Below are 20033 nucleotides of genomic sequence, written 5' to 3' on the forward strand. Positions count from 1 at the left end.
AAGAGGCCACCTAGTCTAACCTGTTCACGTTATCGATTAGGAAATGCAGATGCAGAACCTCGGTTTTCTTGTCCACAGTCACACAGGTAGGTGTCTAAGATGGAATTTGAACCCAGGTTTCCCCAATTCCAATCTCAGCATCCTGAACACTAGGCTGTCTCTCATTTTCCTCAAGGAATTGTTGGTTCCTTGCCCTTTCTCTTCTTGGGAGTTGTCCCCTCAACCTCAGGCCAATCAGTGATGGTTCTAACTGGTTGCTGCATTGTTGATGGTTCTGAAGAACAGCTCCCTGATTCACTGATGATGGCTCTGCTGGTGCAGGACTAAGGGCTTCCTCCCGGCCCTCTCAGGATTCACTATAAGAAGATTCTAGACTGACAATAGACAAATGATACCAGAATACCAAAGATATCCTGGAAATTCTTGGGAAACAGTGGATAGGGCCAACCCTGAGGCACCCAGGTGTTACAGTAGAGTGAGGACAGGTCTGGAAGTTCAAATCTCACCTCAGAAACTTTGTCTAGGTGACCCCATGGGACTTCAATGGGCAGGGAAGCTCAGAATTGGACTAGTTCTTTCCAGCTCTAGATCTGTGCCCTTCAGAACTAACAAAGAATGCTTGTTGTGGCTAGGCTGTGTCCAGAGCACATATTAGAGATGGAAAGCTTACATGAGATGGTGTCTGCCCCCCTGGAGCTTACCATCTAGTAGGGGGAATAAGACAAGGACACAGATTACTGTGATATCTAAATGTTATGTGATAAGTACCTCAGAGAAGTGTAAAACCAAGAGCTATGCAAAGTAGAAAGGCTCTAACTAGAGGTGTGTGGCCGGATAGGATCAAAGAGGGAGAAGAAGGTGTTGGAATTGAGTTTTAAAGGATGGGCAGAATTCATCAGTCTAAGAAGGGAGGAAGGGAATTTATAAGAACAGCATGCATAAGGCCTTCCTGGGGCTCATCATTACCTCATGAGTAATTGGTTGTGGGGGTGGGGAGATACTATCTGAGGCACAGGCATGCCCACAAACCTACATAATTCCATGTGGTTATAGCCCCACCTGAGATTTCCTCAATGGCACTCTGTGTGACCCCAGGACCCTGCCCACCTCCCCAGGTCATCAAGACCAGTTTGTTTTGCCAGCAGTATCACAATCAAACAGCTGTTTGGGGGCTCCACAGCTCCAGCCTCCCTCTAGTTTTTACAGGTTGGCAGATGTTAGGTAGAGAACGGTAGAGGAACAGTTCACAAAGAGGGAGGGAGGCCAGTGCTTCCTGGGCTCACTGGTTCCTCAAGCCCCTTGGCTCCTGGCTCCTGCCTCTGCCCAGCTGTTTGGATCAATGATTGCTCTGATTACATTGCTGTGATCCCTCCTGGGTGAGCTCACCTGGTTTTCCTCTTTCTCCCCCGCTTTACAGCCCTAACTCTCCCAGTGTGAGAAAACACCTCGTTGTCAGCTGGAACTCTGGGATCTCTTCCCGTCAACGCCTTTGAAATCTCATCCACAGTTTGGCATGGCTAGTTTTTCACACTTTCTGTGGATTTTGCTTATTTATACCAGTTTGTTAAGATTCACTGACTCCTAGATTCCCAGGATGTCAGGGCTTAGAATCCTCTAGTCCATTGCACTCACTTTATGGGCAGAAGAACTGGTGCCCAGAAAGGAGAAGGGACTTATTCCAAGTTACTCAGCTGGTAAGAGTGAGAGCTAGGATTTGAACCCAGCTCTTCTTTATTGAATCCAGTCAGCTTTCCCTTATAGTTCACTTCTCTCTCAGCACTCCTACCCTGTTGTGATTCTTGTAGGTGGAGGGAGTCAAGCTAACCCTTAGGTTCCTTCTGCTCCAACAAACTATGGTTCTGCAGGGGCTCAGAGAAGAATTGACTCCATTTCCTTCCCTTTCTACATTCCCCCTCCTACCTTTAGAGACAGTCCTCCCTGTTCTCTAAACAGCTCCACAAAACTCTTTTCTCCTTTCTTGTCCCTTACCCATTTCTTCATGGTCCTCCATGTAAACTTCTAAATTTAGGACCAAGAGAGCACCGAATTTCCAAGCAAGAAACCTATATACTATTTCCTATCACCTGCCAAATGACCATGTGGCCTTCGATAAATTGCCCAACTTTTTCAGACCTCAGTTTCCCTATCTGTAACCCACACTGTTATTTCAGAGGTCCTAAGGAAGGAGTTTGGGAGCACAGGCAATGGGGATCCTCAAGGCCAATGTTTGGTATGGTGACCTTCTAAGAGTTGTGACCTCTTTACACTTTTCTCAGGGTGGGAGGGGGCAGTGGCTTGAGCCCCATGAGGCCAATGGGTTCTGATGTACCCTTGAGAGCCGCTTATTACCTTCCTACTGTGTAGCTATAGGCATCCTTTCAGAAAGTCATTCAATCAGAACAGGACAAGAAAAGTGGTGATCTCATTGTCCTCTACTGGGATTAGTCTCCATCTGGCAGATTGTGCTGAATTCTGGGGGACACATTTTAGGAAAGTTCTTTACAAGCTCAAAGGTGTCCTGGGAGCTGATTTAGAGCTAAAAGAGACCTTAGAGGTACGTCTTCTGGTTCAAGTCCTGTATTTCATAGATGGAAAGTTTAGACCCAGAGCAACCAAGATGGTGACAGTCCTTGGGCTCAGGCCATATAAGGATCAGTTAGAGGAACTGAGGGTTTGGGGCTTTGAAGAGACAAGACTCAGGGGGAACATGATAGCTCTTTTCAAGTGTTCAAAGGGCTGTTATATGGAGAAAGAATTAACCTCATTTTGCTTGGCCCCAAAGGGCAGAAATGGGAACATTGGGTAGAAGTTTCAGAGAGACAGATTTCAGATCGACACAAGTTACTAGCAAATCAAACTACTGCATAGTGGAATGGGCTGCTTCTAGAGGTAATGAGCTTTCTGTCACTGGAGGTGTTCAAGCAGAGGCTAAATGATCACATGTTGGGGATGTTAAGGATGGGCTTCCTGGGCAGGTCTACATTAGAATAGATGATCCTTCCAGCCAGGATTTGTGATTTTGAGAATCCATAGTTGGGTTAATTTAGCAGCAGAGGATGGGAGAGGAGATGAAGCCAGGGGTTGGGTAGCAAGCAGCAAGGGAGGATGACTGAGGATCTGCTATTGTCCCCTTCCCATAGTTCACCACCTGAATCTTCCCTGGGTCTCCCCCCACCCCACTCCAGGCCATCCCTATTAGTATAGCTGCCCTTCCTAATGAGCCGATATGGCTTAATAACCCTCAGAGGGGCTTTTCTAAATGGGACAGCAGCCAAGAGGGAGAAAGGGGAGGGGGAGGAAATGAAGGCAAGAAGGAATGGATCTTAAATGGAGTGGAACCCATGGTGCTGGGGCTTCAGCTTTCTGGAAGACAGTCAGTGCTGGGAGGGGGAGGGGAGTGTTGAGGGAGAACATCTGTCTCAGCATCTGGTTCAGCATCAAGTATGGAGACAGGGAAAGAACAGCTGAACCAAAGTAGGGAGAGATGCAGAGGTAGGGTTCGTGTCACACCTAGAGTCTGAGCAGCTCAATTGTCTACTGACCTTTTTTGGATCCTGGATGAGCCACTCCCTTCCTGTCAAGGAAGGGTCATCTCCAGCATGGTCCACAGAAGGGAGCTGAGGGAGTGTAAGCAAGGAGGAAAGGGCCAGTGTTGGAATTGAGGGAGTCTGACTCAAATGAACCTTGTGGGGTTCCTCCATAAATGGGGCCTCCCCCAACTCAATCATTTTGGGGAAAATATCACCACAATAACTAGAATTGGGAGCAGTGCTGTAACAGGTGATTCTGTCATGAATAGCCTCTGTCTGAACATCTCAGGTTTGTGGTTGGGATGGGATGGGACATGGTTAGGAGGTACTGATGGATAGAGGGGCTAGTGAGTCATGGATGGCAATAAAAATTGTTGATTGAAAATTGGGAGGGAACTTATAATCATCTAATCTAACTCTCACTCTACAGAGAGGAAAATGAAGTCCAGTGAAGCATATGATTTGTCCAAGGTCATATAGGTAGTGACAAAATCAGTATTTGAATTTGGATCCTGTGGCTCCAAGTTCATCACTCTTTCTGTATTTTTACACTACCTTTAATGGTCATAACTTGGGCATTTATGCCAAGTTTTATATATTTAAAGTCAATTTCATATTCATCAACAAACAACTTCTATTTAGGAGCAAGTGGGTAATGAATATGGAATATAACTTTGGGTTCAAATTCTGGATGTTACATATTAGCTGTATGACCTTGGGAGAGTCACTTCACCTTTATGTTTCGATTCTGTTTTCTATAAAATGAGGGGTTAGAGTTTGATGACCTCTAAAGTCACTTTAAGCTTTAGGGCCTGGAAGCTGCCCCAAGGTCATAGGACCCAGGACTGTAAGGGAACTTAGGGGGATGATCCACTTCTCCTTTGGGGAATGGTGGATGAAAGCAGGCATCTTTATGCAGCAGAGAGAAGAGAAGTCTTTGTGGGGACATCATTCCTGTCTTCAGATATCTGGAGGGCTGTCATGAGGAAGAGGAAAAGGGCTTCTGTGTGCATCTCCAGAAACAGGACCAGTGGGTGGGAGTTACAGGGAGGCAGAACTGAGCTCTCACAGAGCAGAGCTGTCTGGCTGCCTCTGGGGGACCAAGTGAGCTCCTGTTACTGGAGGCATTTAAGCCCAGGTTGGCTGACCATCCTGCTGCAGGAACTCTGGAGAAGAAATGCCTGCAGGGTTGGAGAGGTGAGCTCTGAGTTACCTTCAGACACGGAAGTCCCAGAATGCTTCATTTGCATTTGCTTTCCTTTTAGGAACTAGAGGTGGTAACTGAAGCTCAGAGATAATAAATGACAGTCTCTCCATCATTCCCTCTCTCCCTCCTTCCTCTCCTCTTCCTGGTCTCTTTCTCCCTTCTCCATCTTTCTCCTTCCCATCCCACCACCCTCTTTCCCCCAGCTGTGGCAATCTGGCAGCTTTGATGTGTAGGAGGGAGTATTCAGATAGATATGAGAAAAAAACTTCCTGAAATTTGCACACTATATGGGGGACTGGAGCTGGACTAGGTCAAAGCTCAGGGAAATGCACTAACCATTGGCCAGGAGGCAGCAAGATATTGTGGAAAGAGGATTGTTTTGGGGCCGGTGCTCCTGGGTTCCAATTCTTACTGCTCTTACCAGCCACATGGACCAACTCACTTCCCTTCTCTTGGAGTCTGTAAGTCAAGGAGGTTGATCTTTGGAGACCCCATAAGGCAATTGTTTTATGTAAAGCTCTGGGCTGGGTCCTGGGCATATAGAAGTGGGAGACCACATCTCTGCTTTCAAGGACTTTAGAATCCAAAGGGAGGGAAGAGCCTCGGTTTCAAATTCTTCAGGCAGTCCTCGGAAGGAGGCTGGCTCCCTGGACCCTTCCTCTCTCTTTTTGGGCAGCATGAGTGCATCCTCTGCTGATCCAGAGCTAGGATGTCTGCAGTGTCCACACTGTCTCCACGGATGCTGGTGGCCAGCCTTCTGGTGACCCATCCTCATACTCTTCAGGAGCCTGGCCCTTGGATGACAGGCACACACACCCATAAACACATACAATCTGTCATGGATGGCAGCGCAGACTTCTCCGAGCTTGGGCTATTTTGGCTAACCTTTTGAGAAGGCAGATTCACCTCCACACCACCAAGAGGCATGCAGTAGAGGGAGGCTTTTTTGAGTGGGAGGGGGAGGGGGAAGATGCACAATATACACAAAGGACTCTGGTAGGATAAGGGAGAGTCAAGAAGTCAAAAGGAAGGTCCAGGCCAGGTGGTGGGAGCATAGACAGACCAGCTCCAGCTGGGGGAGGGGGGTGTTGAGGTAGATTAGTCTACCTCAATCAAGGGTGGGGCAGGACAGTTTTCTGTGCAGCCTGGTAGAGTGAGAGTGTAAGGAGACTTAAAGACAGGGGTCTTGAGTTCAAATCTTACCTCTAGATTTATTTATTTCCTCTCTCAATCTTAGTTTCTTCCTCTATAAAAAAGGAGAGAATGACACTTGTACTCCCTAATAAGCTTGAGAACATCAAACATGCAGGGTTGTGTAATAGGGAAAGTGCTTGGTAGAGCTCAAAACACTAATTAATTTAATTCAATAAACATTTATTAAGCACCTGCTATGTGCTATGTATTGTTCTAAGTGCCCAGGAAATCAAGAGACAAATGACAATCCCTGCCTTTAAGGAGCTTACAATCTAAGGAGATATGTGTACAAAGTAGGATATAGACGCGAAAGAGTGTGGAATAGGAACTAATTTAAACCTGGGAAAACAGGGAAATAAGACAGACCAGGAAAGGCATAGTGCCTGGCACACACATTTTTGTCCTTCTGGGTAGAGCTGAAGGGGGCTTCAGAGGCTTAGATCAGAGAGCCAGATGGGGAAAGGACTTTAAAGGTCATTGGTCCATCTCCTTCATTTTGCTATTGTTCAGTTGTGTTACTCTTCATGACCCCACTGGGGATTTCTTGGCAAAGACCCTGCAGTGTTTTGCCATTTCCTTCTCTGGATCATTTTATAGATGAGGAAACTGAGGCAAACAGGGCTAAGTGACTCACTTAGAGCCACATAGCAACTAAGTGTCTGAAGCCAGATTCGAACTCTTCAAGTCTTCCTGTGCTCTATGCATTACAACACCTAGCTGTCTATTATTTTACCAATTAAGGAAACTGAGACTTGACCCCGGGGAAAAATTTGAGGCAGGATTCTTCTGGATCTTCTGGACTCCAAGTCCAACTCTCTATCCACTATGCCTCTAACTTCTTTTTCTAGTCTGATCCCCTTCTACTAAATGAGAAAACCAAGAAGTGGAAATGTGACTTATCCAAGGTCTTACAGTCAGAAATGTGATTTGAAGTCCTGTGGCTCTGGAACCAGGCCTTTTCCCTGGCTAGAGTTTGGGGTACATTCAGAACCAGGGCTTTTGCCTTTGAATTCACTCTCTTGTTGAGGCCAGGGTAAGCACCGGGCCACCCTATTGGCAGAGAGCTGCTGAACTCCTCTCCGTGTTATCTCCTGCCCTCATCCCTGCCAAGGGAGCTGTAGCCTGGGCGAGGTGCCAGCTGCTCTGACATGGGTAGCCACAGACCATATGTTCTCTCTCTCTGCCCTCCCCCTGGTGTGCCCTGCTGTGGCCTTGATTAACTGGCACCAGAGAAGGGCAGAAGAGATGTTGGCCATTTCCCTCTGTCTCTCCTCCTCCCACTCCCATCAGATTTTCTTGCTTCCCCTTCAAAATGGTCCCACTAACTTTAGGGAGGTCTTTCTGTCTTGGCTATAAGGCTGTCACTGGAATCTGCAGCTTTCTCCCCATTGTAGAGGGGCAAGAAGGAAGATGGGAGGGAAGAGTGGGGTAGAAAACTATAGTGGGATACTAGGATTTAGAGCTGGCAGGATCCTCAAGAGAAGTGGATCAAATACTCTCCTTTTCTAGGTATAATGTGGTCCAAGGGGAAGAATGCTGGCTTTGGAGTTGAGGGGCCAAGATTTGAATCCTATATGACACTGTGCCTCAGTTTCCTCATTTGCAGAATGTAGAGGGATGGACTCAATAGTCTACAAGGTCTCTTTCAGTTCTAAATCAATGACCCTATGATCCCATCTTTGTTACTTAGCTATTGGATATGGGGCGAGTCACTTCATCTCTCTCAGCCTCAATTTCCTTGTTTGAAAAAATGAAGAGATTGGATTAGCTGGCTTCTAAGGTCTGTGTCATCCCTAAATCTGTGATCTCTAGTCAAATTAAGATTCCTAGGGAGCCAAGTAGCTGCCTCAAGGTCACAAAAGCAGTAAATAGCTGAGCTGGGAGTTGGACCAAGCCTGGGTCCCTGCCCGTGAATCCTGTCCAGTTCTCCCCATATTCTCCCCTTCAGATTCAGCTTAAAGCCCGAATGAGGCTTGGCCAAAAGTCAGCTCCTCTCCCTCCCATCCCTAGTCTATCAGGCCAAATGAGAGTTGAGCCAGAAGCCATTGGCCCCCCACCCTTGCGGCTGACCACTACCAATCAACAGAACTGTTCCTCAGGCCAAGAACCCCAGGCAGAGTTCTGCTGCCTTGATGAAGCATTACAGGAGAGGGCCTCACGCCATCATCCCTAAAAGGAGGCTCATTTTTCCAGACCTTCTTTACATAAACACCACCATGCCCACTTTCAGTTCTCCGAGGACCCATGATCTTGTCCCTCTGGGACCTCCCTCCACCAAAGCAGACCCCTTTGTGATGGTCATCCTCATTTGCTGAGGTTGAATAATCCATTCTACCCCTCCTCCTCCTTGCTGCTATCTCTACTTCCCAAAGTCAACCTGATGGTGAACTTTGGCCACACTGGTCCTCTGGCCATGCCCAGTCAGGGTCCATCACCTATCTATGGAACCAGCAGATCTTGCATTCTGGGTTGGCACAGCCTTCTAGAAGCCTGGGTTAACTTCAATCCAACCCAAAGAATCTAAAGAGAACTTTAGTGGCGAGATGAAATCAAAGAGTGCTGGGTAGTCTAGGGAGGCAGAATGAATCCTGGAGAAGGTGGGTTTGAATTCCACATAGCTAGCTAGCTATGTGACTTGAAGTATCTTTTTTAAAAAAACCCTTACCTTCCATCTTAGAGTGAATATTCTATATTGGTTCCAAGGCAGAAGAGCAGCAAGGGCTAGAGACCAGATTTGAACCCAGGACCTCCCATCTCTAGGTTTGGCTTTCAGTCCACTGAACCTCCTAGCTGTTCCCTAAGAAAGTGTTTTGACCTTTCTGGCCTTCCTCAGTTTCCCCAACTATCAAAACAAGATATCTGGACAGATGATTTCTAAAGCCCCTGTTCGTTCTAAATTGAACAAGTCTATGCACTACAGCAATTCCCATTTCTGTGGCACGCCATGGTTTGCCAGCCTGGTCAGGCTGGATCTATTGCTTGCCAATTCTCATCTCCCTTCCCTATTGTGACCTCCTGCTCTCCCTCCCTCTCCGCCCTCTTCCATCTCCTGCCCTAGCTCTTCCATCCTCATCCCTTACCCTTCCTCTTCCTACCTCACCCCTGTAGGCTCTCCCCCAGGTGAAGGCTGGCACAGTTGCTGGGCTGTTTCCACTCCAACTGGCTGGCACTCTGGCTGCCACTCTAATCGAGAATGACAGGGACTGTCTGGAGAGAGAACAACAGTCTCCAAAGGTGGCGAAGCCACTCAAGAATAGCCAGCCTCTCCCTGCCCCCTCCCTTCCCTTTCAGTCCACTCACCCAGCAGAGCCACCACGGCAGGAGCCGAACAAGAAAGGTTGCTCCTCCCAGCCGGGCAGCTCGGCTTCTCCATCAAGGCCAGACCCATGCCATCGGCTCCTCCATATTGGACTCATCGGGCTGATAATAACTGGAGTCTAGGTTTGGCTCTGGAGCCCGTAACTGAGGCCCGAGGAGTGCTGCAGACCCCGAGCATCTGTATGTCGGTAGGGCTTCTCACAAGGGCCCGGGATGCCCCTGTGCCCAGGACTTGGCTCATTCAGCTTGAGAAATGTTCCCCGGGCACCCCCAGCACGCAGAAAGCGGGCCTGATTTTGGGTGGATGCTGGTCCCCCCGCCCATCGCGGAGGAGGTGAGCGGGAGAGCCAGAAGAAGGCAAGTCAGGCCTCAGAGGGATTTTTAGCAGAAAACTAGACACACTGAGTTGGAAAGGGCTGTCATGTGGAAGTGAGATTCGCTTTGTTTTCCTTGGTCCCCTAGGGCAGAACTTGGATCATGGGTAAAAGTGAAAGAGGCAGGAACTCGAATCTGATTCAGCAAACATTTATTCAAAGACTATTGTGTTTCCGGCCAAGAAGTACAATGGGAGGGCGCCTTAGAACTGGACTTGGGGGGGCAGCTGGGTGGCTCAGTGGGTAGAGAGCCAGGCCCGGAGATGGGACGTCCTGGGTTCAGTCTGGCCTCAGACACTTCCTGGCTGGGTGACGCTGGGCAAGTCACTTGCCCCTCCCTTACCACTTTTCTGCTTTGGAACCAATATATAGTATTGATTCTAAGAGGGCAGGGAAGGGCTTGAAAACAAACAAACAAAAAGAACTGGACTTGGGGGGTCAGGAAGCCCAGGGCCCACATCTCGCCTCTGATACCTATTGATGCTAGGCTGTCAATTCATCTCTGGGTGCCCTTGCTTATAAGTCCCAGAGCAGGGGATGGGCTTCATCAGGAGTGGGGGTTTCTTCTCTGGGTGTTCCCTAAACCAGAGAAATTACAGGGCTGTTCGAAAAAGTGCGCCATGCACTGTCTAGACACTGAGGGGAAAGAGAACAGCTCCTGCCCTGGAGGAACTTAGTCTTCTGGAGAAGGAGGGGTGCAATCTGTAAACAAAACACCAAGAAAGCCAAAGTCATTTTAGGGTAGAGAGGTGCTACCAGCTTTGGGGGAGGCATCGAAATCAGGAAAGACCTCCTGTTGATGACGGCATTTGAGCTGAACCATGAGTGGGAAACAGTGATGGGAGAATGGATTGTGTTCCAGATGTGGGGGACTGCCTGGGCAAAGAGCCAGTATAGGAAGATGGAGAGAGAAGATGGCATGCTGTCTAGGGGGAATAACTAGCCAGGCAGTTTGGGATAAAGAGTGTATCTCAAACCCAAATGGAAAGGTTGGTAGATAACATGGCGAGGCCAATATTTTAGCCCAGAAGCAATAGGGAATTCTCAGAGATTTCTGAGCAAGCCTGATCAGGTCAGATCTATGTTTTAGGACCGTCTCTGTGACAGCTGCATGGAGGATGAATTGAAGAAGGAAAGGAAACTTTCTCACAATTAGAGCTGTCCTAAAGCAGAAATGGGAGGTAGTGAGTTCCCCATCATGGGAGTAAGAGATGTTAGAAGAAGGGATAAGAAGGGATGTTTATTTTAATGATCTCTGAGCTTCCTTCAACCTCTGAGATTCTGTTATTTTGAAATCAGTGAGTACAGAAATCAGGGTACCTGCCCTCAAGGAGCTTTGTGTCTAGATAAGACTAATGATGATTATTTGTTATAGTTTTATTAATATGCTTTATTTATTATTATAACATTAAGAGTAACGTCAGTACAAACTCCTATCAAAAGAAACAAAGTTGTGGTGAATGGGAGTCCGAGAGAGATATAGAGGAAACCTTTAGGGGAAGGAAAGATCGCTTCTGTCTAGGAGACTCCCGAATTGGCTGCTAGAGGTTAGAGAGCCTCTGTGCTGGACCTTCAACGTGGGGAAGTTTTCAACTGGCAGAGCTAAGGAAGGGGTTGGAGGTGGCATACCTGCATAGGGAAGCTGGACGAGCAAAGGCAAGGAGGTAAGAGATGACTGAGCTTGTTCAAGGAATGCTGAGGAGTTCATTTGATTAGCTCAAAACTTCTTTTTCTGCTATGGACCATGACTTGACAGTCATGAATTTTTTCTCAGAATATTTTTGCATAAAATAAAATAATGTTCAATTGTGTCTATCACTTTAGGACCCCATTTGGGTTTTTTTTTTACAAAGATTCTGAAATGCTTTGCCACTTTCTTCTCAAACTCATCGGACAGTTGAGGAAACTGATGTAAACCAGATTGAGTGTCCAAGGTCACCCAGCTAGAAGTATCTCAGGCTAGATTTGAACTCAAGTCTTCCTGACTCCCAGCTCAGCACTTGATCTATTGCAACACTTTGCTAGAATTGCAAAAGAAACAGAATATATTGGATTCCTATTTTAAAAACATCAACACAACAATAAGTTCACAGGCCCCTAGAGTAAGAGAGAGCCTGAGCCATTTTTCAGTGAGACCCTCATGGTAGCAGCTCAGTGCTAACTTGCAGAGAGAGGGTATCAGGAAGACCTAAGTTCAAAATCTGTCCTCAGACATTCCTAGCTGTGTGATCCTGGGCAAGTCACTTAATCTTATTTGCTTCGATTTCCTCATCTGTAAAATGGGGATGATAATAATAGCACCTACTTCTCAGTGTTGCTTTGGTGCTCAAATGAGATAACATGGAAAGTCCTGAGCAAACTTTAAAGTGCTGTGGAAATTTGAGTTGTTACTGTTATTGTCCTTATCCTGTAGGTTTGGGAACAAATTTGTTTTGAGCTGAGAGTCATCCTAGATTTGTGGTAAGAAAGGATGTTCTGAAGGACAGCTAGTGCTGCCACCAGGTCCCTCCCTCCCCTTTGCAGGGGGTGGGGAAGCACAAGGAAGCTCCCACTCTCTACTTTGGAGAAGCTGGGGGTGGGAAGGTGGGAAAGGGGCTGACTAGGTGCTTTGCCTTCCTTCCCTACTGGCATTGCGACATAGTTCCTCTGCCCTCTACCTGAGATCCTGAGTGAGGAGGAGACCAACAAGGAGTAGGGTACGCAGCCCCCAGCCCCAGCATCCTCCATGTTTTAGATTTCTTGTCGCTCCCTTTGGGTCCTGATCAGGGCAGGGCCACTCCTCTTTCCTTCTGAAGGCTCCCACGCCCTCCACCAATCTGGGTAGTTTTAAACAGGTTTCACTGAGCTTTGCCCCTATCTATCACAATAATCCAACAGATAGACAGACAGACAGACAGATCACAGGCTGTGCAACTGCCCTTCCTCCCAGCTCCAGGAATGAGGAAGGTAGATGCCCCTGCCCCAAGAGACAAGGCTGTGAAGCCAAAGGAATGAGGCATCCTGGGGAAAGAGCATCTGGCTTTGGGGTCTGGGTTCGAATTTAAGGCCTGCTTCTTAGTAATTGTGTAACCTTGGGCAGATTGCTTCTGCTCTCTGTGCCTCAGTCTTATCATCTGTGAAAACAAAAGTAGGGTTAGAGTAGATGATCTATAAGGCTCCTTTGAGCTCTAAATACCTGGGACTGAAGGGGCCCTGGGGGATGAGAATGAGAATTGGGAATTGGCAGTCAAGGCTGGGGCACAGAGAAGGGGGGAATGGGGCAGGGAGGCTGGGGAGGTCCAGGAGAGTGAGAGAAGGCAGAAAGGGAAAGAAAAATGGAGGAGGAGGCAGGAAAGACTTTATGGAATACTTGGTGCCCTGCAGATGTTTTCTGCAGCTCTGAGTGGCCGTCATAGCTGTCCTTTTCCACCTTTCCACCCTCCCAGCACGTACAGGGAGGGGAAGCTGTTGGATGTATGTGTGGGGGAGGGACAGGCAAAGTGACCCTAATTCTCTGTTTACCACTGCCACGACAACTTCCAGCTTCTAGATGCTTTATAAATATTTACACCAGCTTTGTGCCAGCTCACCTTTATCCTAGCTCTCAGCCCTGCCTTTCCCTTGGTCTCTCCCATTCCACTCCAGGCAGAGCTGAGGTCCATCCAGCCCACTTCCAGGATCCCCTTTGGCTAAGGGTCCTCAGGGGACCCACCTCCCCCTCACAATACACACCCCAGCTTCCCTGAAACCAGACCTCAAGGGCATTCATTCACCTTAGGGAACTTCTATAAAAAAAAAAAGATACCTATCTGAGAATTCCTCTGGCCAGGAGAAGGGTAATAGGGGAGTGAGTTCTCCATTCCTGGAAATCTCCAAACACATCCTGGAAGATCATTCTTCTAGGATGTTCCAGAGGGCATTCCTTTTCTGATGAGGCTTGGATTTGACAGAAAAACAGTGGAAAGAGGCCAGGCTTTGCTATGTCGTGTTCGGATGAACTGGCCAAAGTACCTTCCCCTGTCTGAGACTTGGTTTCCACCTTTGATTTTCAAGGCCCCTTCCAGCTCTGACCCTCTGCCTGTCAAAGGCTTGGACCTGGAGCCTGTGAACCTAAAAAAGGAATGATGGGGGAATTTCACTAGATCTCCCCCCTCTGGATTTACTTTATGCATTCATACACAAGACTTTGAGAAGCGCTCATGGGCATCCCCAGGCTGACTGCCCAAGGGGGACAGGACCCAGAAGAGGGAAATAAACTCGGCATTAGAAGGTCCCTTCCAAGTGTCTGCTTCTGCTTTTTGACCTTGACCTTGAGAGTGAGGGAGTATCCAGATGGCTTTTTAAAATGTCATCATAATGGCTTAGGAGGCAGCTGTTGGAGGAGCAGATAGAAAAGGCAACAACTGGGTTCCTGCCCCAGGGAGAACCTTCTGCAAGGGTCACCTCTGCCACATCCTCCCTTAGAGGTTAAGGGAGCTGCCCAGATCAGAATGAATCCCTCAGTGCTCCCCAGATGACTCCACTGGTAAAGGGAGTGTCCTGGACTGGAAGTTCCCCACACATTGAGGAAATCAAAAACGGGCCCAATGAAGAGAATTTTTATTGTTGTTTAGTCATTTTCCGTCATGTCTGACTCTTCATGACCCCATGTGAGGTTTTCTTGGCAAAGATACTTGAGTGGTCTGTGGTTTCTCTCTCCAGTTCTACAGATGAGGAAACTGAGACAAATAGTGAAGAAGTGACTTGCCCAGGGTCACACAACTATTAAGTGTCTGAGGCAGGATTTGAACTCAGAAAGATGAGTCTTCCTGACTCCAGACCCAGCACTCTGTCCATGGCACCACCCAGCTGTCCCATAATTAAGAGAATAGCTCTGATTTATACAGCCTTTGAAGTTTGTGGAGCAACCCCCATATACTATCTCATAAGAGATGGGATGGGGGATTAGTACCTCCATTTCACAGAAGAAGAAATTAAAGTTCAGAGAAATTATTTGCTAGCATCAGTCAGCAAGCATCTGACATGGGATTTGAACTCATGCTTCCAAGTCCAGTATGCTCTCCATCACACTCTATTAATATACTGCACTGGGGCCCCTCCCATCTTCTCCAGTCTCCTTTCCAATTTTCCTCTCTGATTTTTACTGTCTCCCCTCCTTTCCCTTCTCTTTCTTTCCATCTTTTCTCTTTCATTCTTCTGCTAGTCTTCCTTCCTTCTGTGGGTTCTAGCCTGGGCCCCCCTGAGAACTGGTGACACAGTGTAAGAGGCCCAACCTGACTTAGCTAATTACTTGACCAGAGCCATAAAGAAGAGGATTAACTGGGGCCTCCAGGGTCTTCCCTGACGCCTAATTCCAGTGCTCCCCTTTTCCCTGGCAGCAGAAGTAATGAACTGGTTACAAATCGCTAATTAGCTAATTACGGTCTGGACTCCATGGATTGCCTAAAGGCCTTGGAATTCCCTGGGCACCAAGAGGAAGGGAACAAGAAGGAGAATTTTAGAGAGGGGAGTGGGAGGGAATCCTTTGAGGATGAGGAAGAGTCAGAAGAGGTCTTCCAGAATTTCATTATCTTCTTCCCGAATTTCCATATCCCCATAGAAGAAGAGAAAGTATAATTAATTGAGGGAAAAGAGTGGAACCTTTCTTTTGAGGGAGGGCTTTGCCCACGAGGGGCAGCTAAGACTGAGGATTAAGAGGAAATCTGTATGGGCCAGTGGCTCTGGTTCTTTGGGAGTTCTCATGAAGAGAGTTTTCTACTCCGTTTCCATTGAATGTCTTCCCCCTCCCCAACCTCAGCCCAGTGAAGGTTTCCCTGTTGGGGAGGGATGGAAGGATGGGGGGAGGAGGAGCAGAGTCTAAACTCAGATCTGGGCCAGCTTCCTGGCTCATTCTGGGGCCTGGAGAGAAGCTACGCCCCCTTCCCCAGGAGGAGACTGACCTAGTTTCAGGGGCAGAAGTTGGTGGTGGGCATTAATTATTGATCCATAAGCACTCGGTAGTTGGAGCCAAGGATCCAGATCCCAAATAATTAACCTCGTTAATAATGATGCCGTCATTGGCCCCCAAACAAACAGAATTCTGGCCAAGGACACCAGCCTCCTCCCTCATTTCTCTCTGACTCCCATTTCTCATCCCCCTCCCATTATTTGTTACCTCAATACCATCTTGAGCACCATTGAGAAGAGCTTGTCCTGTGGTCAAGCTAGGGTCTGGACAAACAGTAGATTCTGTCCTCTGAGAACTATTTGGATAAAGCTCAGCTTGTATCTAGACTGCTGGTTTGTATGGTGGATGGAGTGTTGGATGTGGAATCAGGAAGATTCATCCTGTTCATCCATGAGTTCAAATCCATCCTCAGACACTTAGTAGCTGTCTGACCCTGGGCAAGTCACTTTACTCTTTAAAAAGAGAAGGCTGGACTCAATGGTCTCTGAGTCCTATCCAGCTTTATAATTGTGGGTAAAATTTTTTTTCCCCCTCTGGGTCCCAGTTTCTCAACAGGTGGAGGGTTAGACTAAACTTGATTCCTTCCAGGTTTGTGATTTCAGGTGAAAAGGGAGCAGCTGGTGGCTCATTCCCACCTTGCTTGGATAATGGGTTCTGGTGTAAAAATGGAGCATGCTGCCAAGTCTGCCCTTCTGGGATACCCATCTTTGGTCTGGGTGCCAGAAGAGAGAGAGAGCTTGGGCTGAAATGCTGCATGATTTCAGAGCCTTTTCTATCATCCTCACTGGGGTTTTTAGGAGGAGGATGGGGGAATGGGAGACAGAAGACCCACTGAAATGACTCTCTCCATATGGGAAGAGGAGCAACCTCACTGGAGATGACATGAGCTCTCATTCTTCATTCCTCTGCCTTGGGCTTTGTTTCCATCTGATGCTACCCTCTCCCTTCCCTCCTTTCCTCTTTCCTTATTTCTTTGTTCCCTCTCTTCCTCTCCCTTTCTCCCCTCCCTCCTTTCCTGCATCCCCCTCCTTTTTCTCCTCTGCAGGTATGCGCATCCTTGTGAACTTGCTGCTGGACACCCTGCCCATGTTGGGCAATGTGCTACTCTTGTGTTTCTTCGTCTTCTTCATCTTTGGCATCATTGGTGTGCAGCTGTGGGCTGGCCTCCTTCGCAACCGCTGCTTCCTGGAGGAGAACTTCACCATGTGAGTAAATGAGAAGCATTTAGATAGCAACTTCTGTGTTCCAGGCCCTGGAACTGCTCATTTGGCAATTGGAGGGGTTGGAAGGCCGGCTCTTCCACCCAGGCAGTGGCTTCCTCTCAGGGATCCAGAGGCCTCAGGGGCCACACCAGGCTGGTTGTAAATCAAAACCAGCACACCAATAAGTGCTTAGTTACACCTACTCTGTGGAGAGCACTTTGGCTTGGCTAAGGGAGACCCCGAATTTAGAAAAGATGGAGCTGGGAATATAGTAAGAGGAATAACATCCAAACACAAACAGCCACAATTCAAGCCAACATTTATTGAGCACCGACTGTGAACAAAGTACTCTGCTAGGCCTTTCGGGATAGACATTGATAAATAATAGAAAGATACTTACACATGAGTCCATATGTATGTGCACACACAAACACAAACACAACCTCCAGAAACAAATAAACACACAGTCAACTATAGATGCTCCTTGAATGAGCTGCTTCTCCTGAGGCCCCTCTCCCCATGAGAAGGAAGGAGGGAAGGAAGAGAGGGAGGGAGGGGGGAAGAGGGAAGGGAGGAAGGAAAGAAGGAAGGAAACACTCAAGTCCCTACTATGCATCAGGTACTGGGCTGAGCACTATAACAAATATTATCTCATTGAATCCTCAAGTATCAGTGTGAGATTGCCTAATGGTGATAAATGACCCAAGCAGTTCCCTGATGGCCACACTAGCCACCGTTATCCGTTCCTCCATCTCTCTCCAGCCACTATCTCCTCTGCCCTTCCTTTTCACTACATACTCTGAGATCAGTGTAGTGGAAAGTTGATGGGTCGAGAGTCAGGATACCTGAATTTGAATCTTGGTTCTACCACCATTACTTATGTGACCTTGGGAAAGTTCCTTGATCTCACAGGATCTCACCTGCAGTTCATTTCAGCTCCACATCTCTGACCTCTGCTCTCTTTTTCTCCAGTCCTTTCCACCCAGGCTAGCTTTCTCTTGAAGACATGACAGCTCTTGGCCTCCTCTCCAAGCATGACTGCTCCCTTCTTCCACATTTCCTGACAGCTAGGGGCTAGGAGGAGGAGTTGGCAGACTTCTCAATCCTTGCTGCTGCTTTCAGATTCTCCCTGGGCCACCATCTCCCAGAATCCACCTCTCTTTCAAGGTCACTTCATTCTGTCCAGATCCTTGAAACTGTAGTCCACTAGCTCATTTCATCCTAACTGTGACACCCTTCAAACATCTTGGATTCTCAGTTCCTTAACCAGCTCAGCTCCCGGGATTTCCATCTTTCATTCACCTTTAATCATGAACAAAAGTGGTCCCACACCTTGGATGCTTCATCCTTCATCTAAATAAATGTGCCACAGGAGCCAGTACTTCTAGTTTATTCCTCTGGCTGCTCTCTCTATGGAGCTCATCTCATACTTGACCCACAAATTTCACCTACAACAAACCTGACCAGCCAGCTTCTACCATAGGACCACCATTGATGGAAAACTCACTATTTCCCAAGATAGACAATTCTATTTGGAGATAGTTTTGTTCAATAGCTCAGAAGTTTCTTCTTATACAGGAATGTGTTCTGTCTCTGCAACTTTGTTCCTTGTTCTGTCTTCTGGGGCCAAGCAGAACAAGGCTAATCCCTCTATCACCCAGCAGCCCTCAAACACACTAATCAAGGCTCTGTAAAGTCTTCTCTAGACAGAATACTCTTATTCCTTCAAACTATTCTCATGGGGGAGGCAGAGGGAGAGAGGGAACAAGTATTTATATGCACCTGCTGTGTGCACTGTGCTAAGTACTTTACAAATATTTTCTCATTTGCTTTCCACAACAACTCTGGGAGTAGGTACTATTATGATTCCCATTTTACAGCTGAGAAAACTGAGACAGACAGCAGTAAAGTGATTTGCCTGGGATCACATAGCTAGTAAGTGCCCGAGATGAGATTTGAACTCAAGTCTTTCAGACTTTAGGTCCAGTAAGTGCTCTATACACCTTCTAGTGGCCAGACTTCTCACAGTCCTTGTTGCTCTCTGACTTCCCAATATATGGTCCCTCAAAAGGTCCACAGTCCTCCAGATGAGGTCTGGCCAGGGTAGGGGAGAGTAGAAAATCACCCACCATGATCTGGACATGATGGTTCTGTCAAGGTGACCTCAATCCACATTAGCAGCTTGGGCGGTCACATTTTACGGCTGATGCCTATTGAGTTTGCAGTCGGTGTGCACTCCGAGGTCTTCTTTATATGAACTGGCGCCTTGTCACATCTCTTTTCTCTTGTACTGGCAGCATCGTTGGTTTTTTTCATAACCCAAGTAGAAGCCTTTACAATCATCCGCATTGTGTTTTATATTAATAGATCTGGCCATTGTTCTAGGCTGTCAAGATCTTTTTAGATCCGGATTCTGTCACTGAATGTTTATATGTCCCTGACAGTTTCATGTCACCTCAAAATTGGATAAGCCTGCCAGCTCTGCCTCCATCCTTCTTGGCATGTGCATCGTCTCGTCAACGTCCTTTCTAAAATAAAACAGAGCCGAACACAACTTCCAGATGTTTTCTAGAGCCATGTCAGAAGACTCTGGGGCAGCAGAGGGGTGTGTGTGTGTGTGTGTGTGTGTGTGTGTGTGTGTGTGTGTGTGGTAGCAATTAAATTAGCCTAGCTAGAGAGGAAAAACCAAAGGGTCCATGGATAGGGCCCTTGTTGATGAGTTCAACAATGGCGCATCATTAGAAACAGTGACTGCTCTGCCCGCCATGATTGTGGAATATCATTGGTAGCTTACAGTCAAGGCAATGCAGATTCATACAGTCCCCAAATTGAAAGAGATCTTAAAGGTCACCTAGCCCCCCCAGTGTTCCCCATATGACAACGTAAGGCGTATGTTGCCCCTGTAGTTCACCATCTTTCTAATCAAGATTGTTCATTGCTTTTTTTCATCCAAACTCACTTGTCATTAGGGTTACCTTTTGTTTATGTCCTTATGACCACTGTAAATCATTTTCTTGGTCCTTTGGAGCTCCCAGATCTCTCCAGACATCTCAGAAATCTTCATCGTCCTCATTTCTTGGGGGCATGATCATCTTCCTTCATATTCCTAGATCACAATTTGTATGCTCACTTTGGGCTCCCATTTTCTTTAAAGGGTCATGTTTCCCCAAAGTATATTCTCCTTTATATTTTGGTGTACATGGGTCCTTTCTTTCTGACTTTGACCTCCTTGGAGGACATGCTTAGTCAAGAGATCATTGGGTCAAAAGGATAATAATCATC

The 20033-nt window shown here is 47.3% G+C and overlaps 1 protein-coding gene across 5 annotated transcripts in view; it reads left to right on the forward strand.

Moving 5' to 3' along the window:
- CACNA1I (calcium voltage-gated channel subunit alpha1 I) overlaps window positions 1-20033 on the forward strand; it is a 172792-nt gene that overhangs the window by 40095 nt on the left and 112664 nt on the right. For 4 of the 5 annotated variants that reach the window (XM_056798972.1, XM_056798973.1, XM_056798974.1 and 1 more), the window contains one exon: window positions 16595-16754. In XM_056798972.1, the coding sequence (XP_056654950.1) occupies window positions 16595-16754 (160 nt within the window). Of the gene's footprint in view, window positions 1-11052; window positions 11288-16594; window positions 16755-20033 lie in introns of those variants that run through there. The other variant, XM_056798976.1, reaches the window with a different exon arrangement.

Source organism: Monodelphis domestica, chromosome 5 (genome assembly GCF_027887165.1).
Source record: "Monodelphis domestica isolate mMonDom1 chromosome 5, mMonDom1.pri, whole genome shotgun sequence".
Classification (NCBI taxonomy): domain Eukaryota; kingdom Metazoa; phylum Chordata; class Mammalia; order Didelphimorphia; family Didelphidae; genus Monodelphis; species Monodelphis domestica.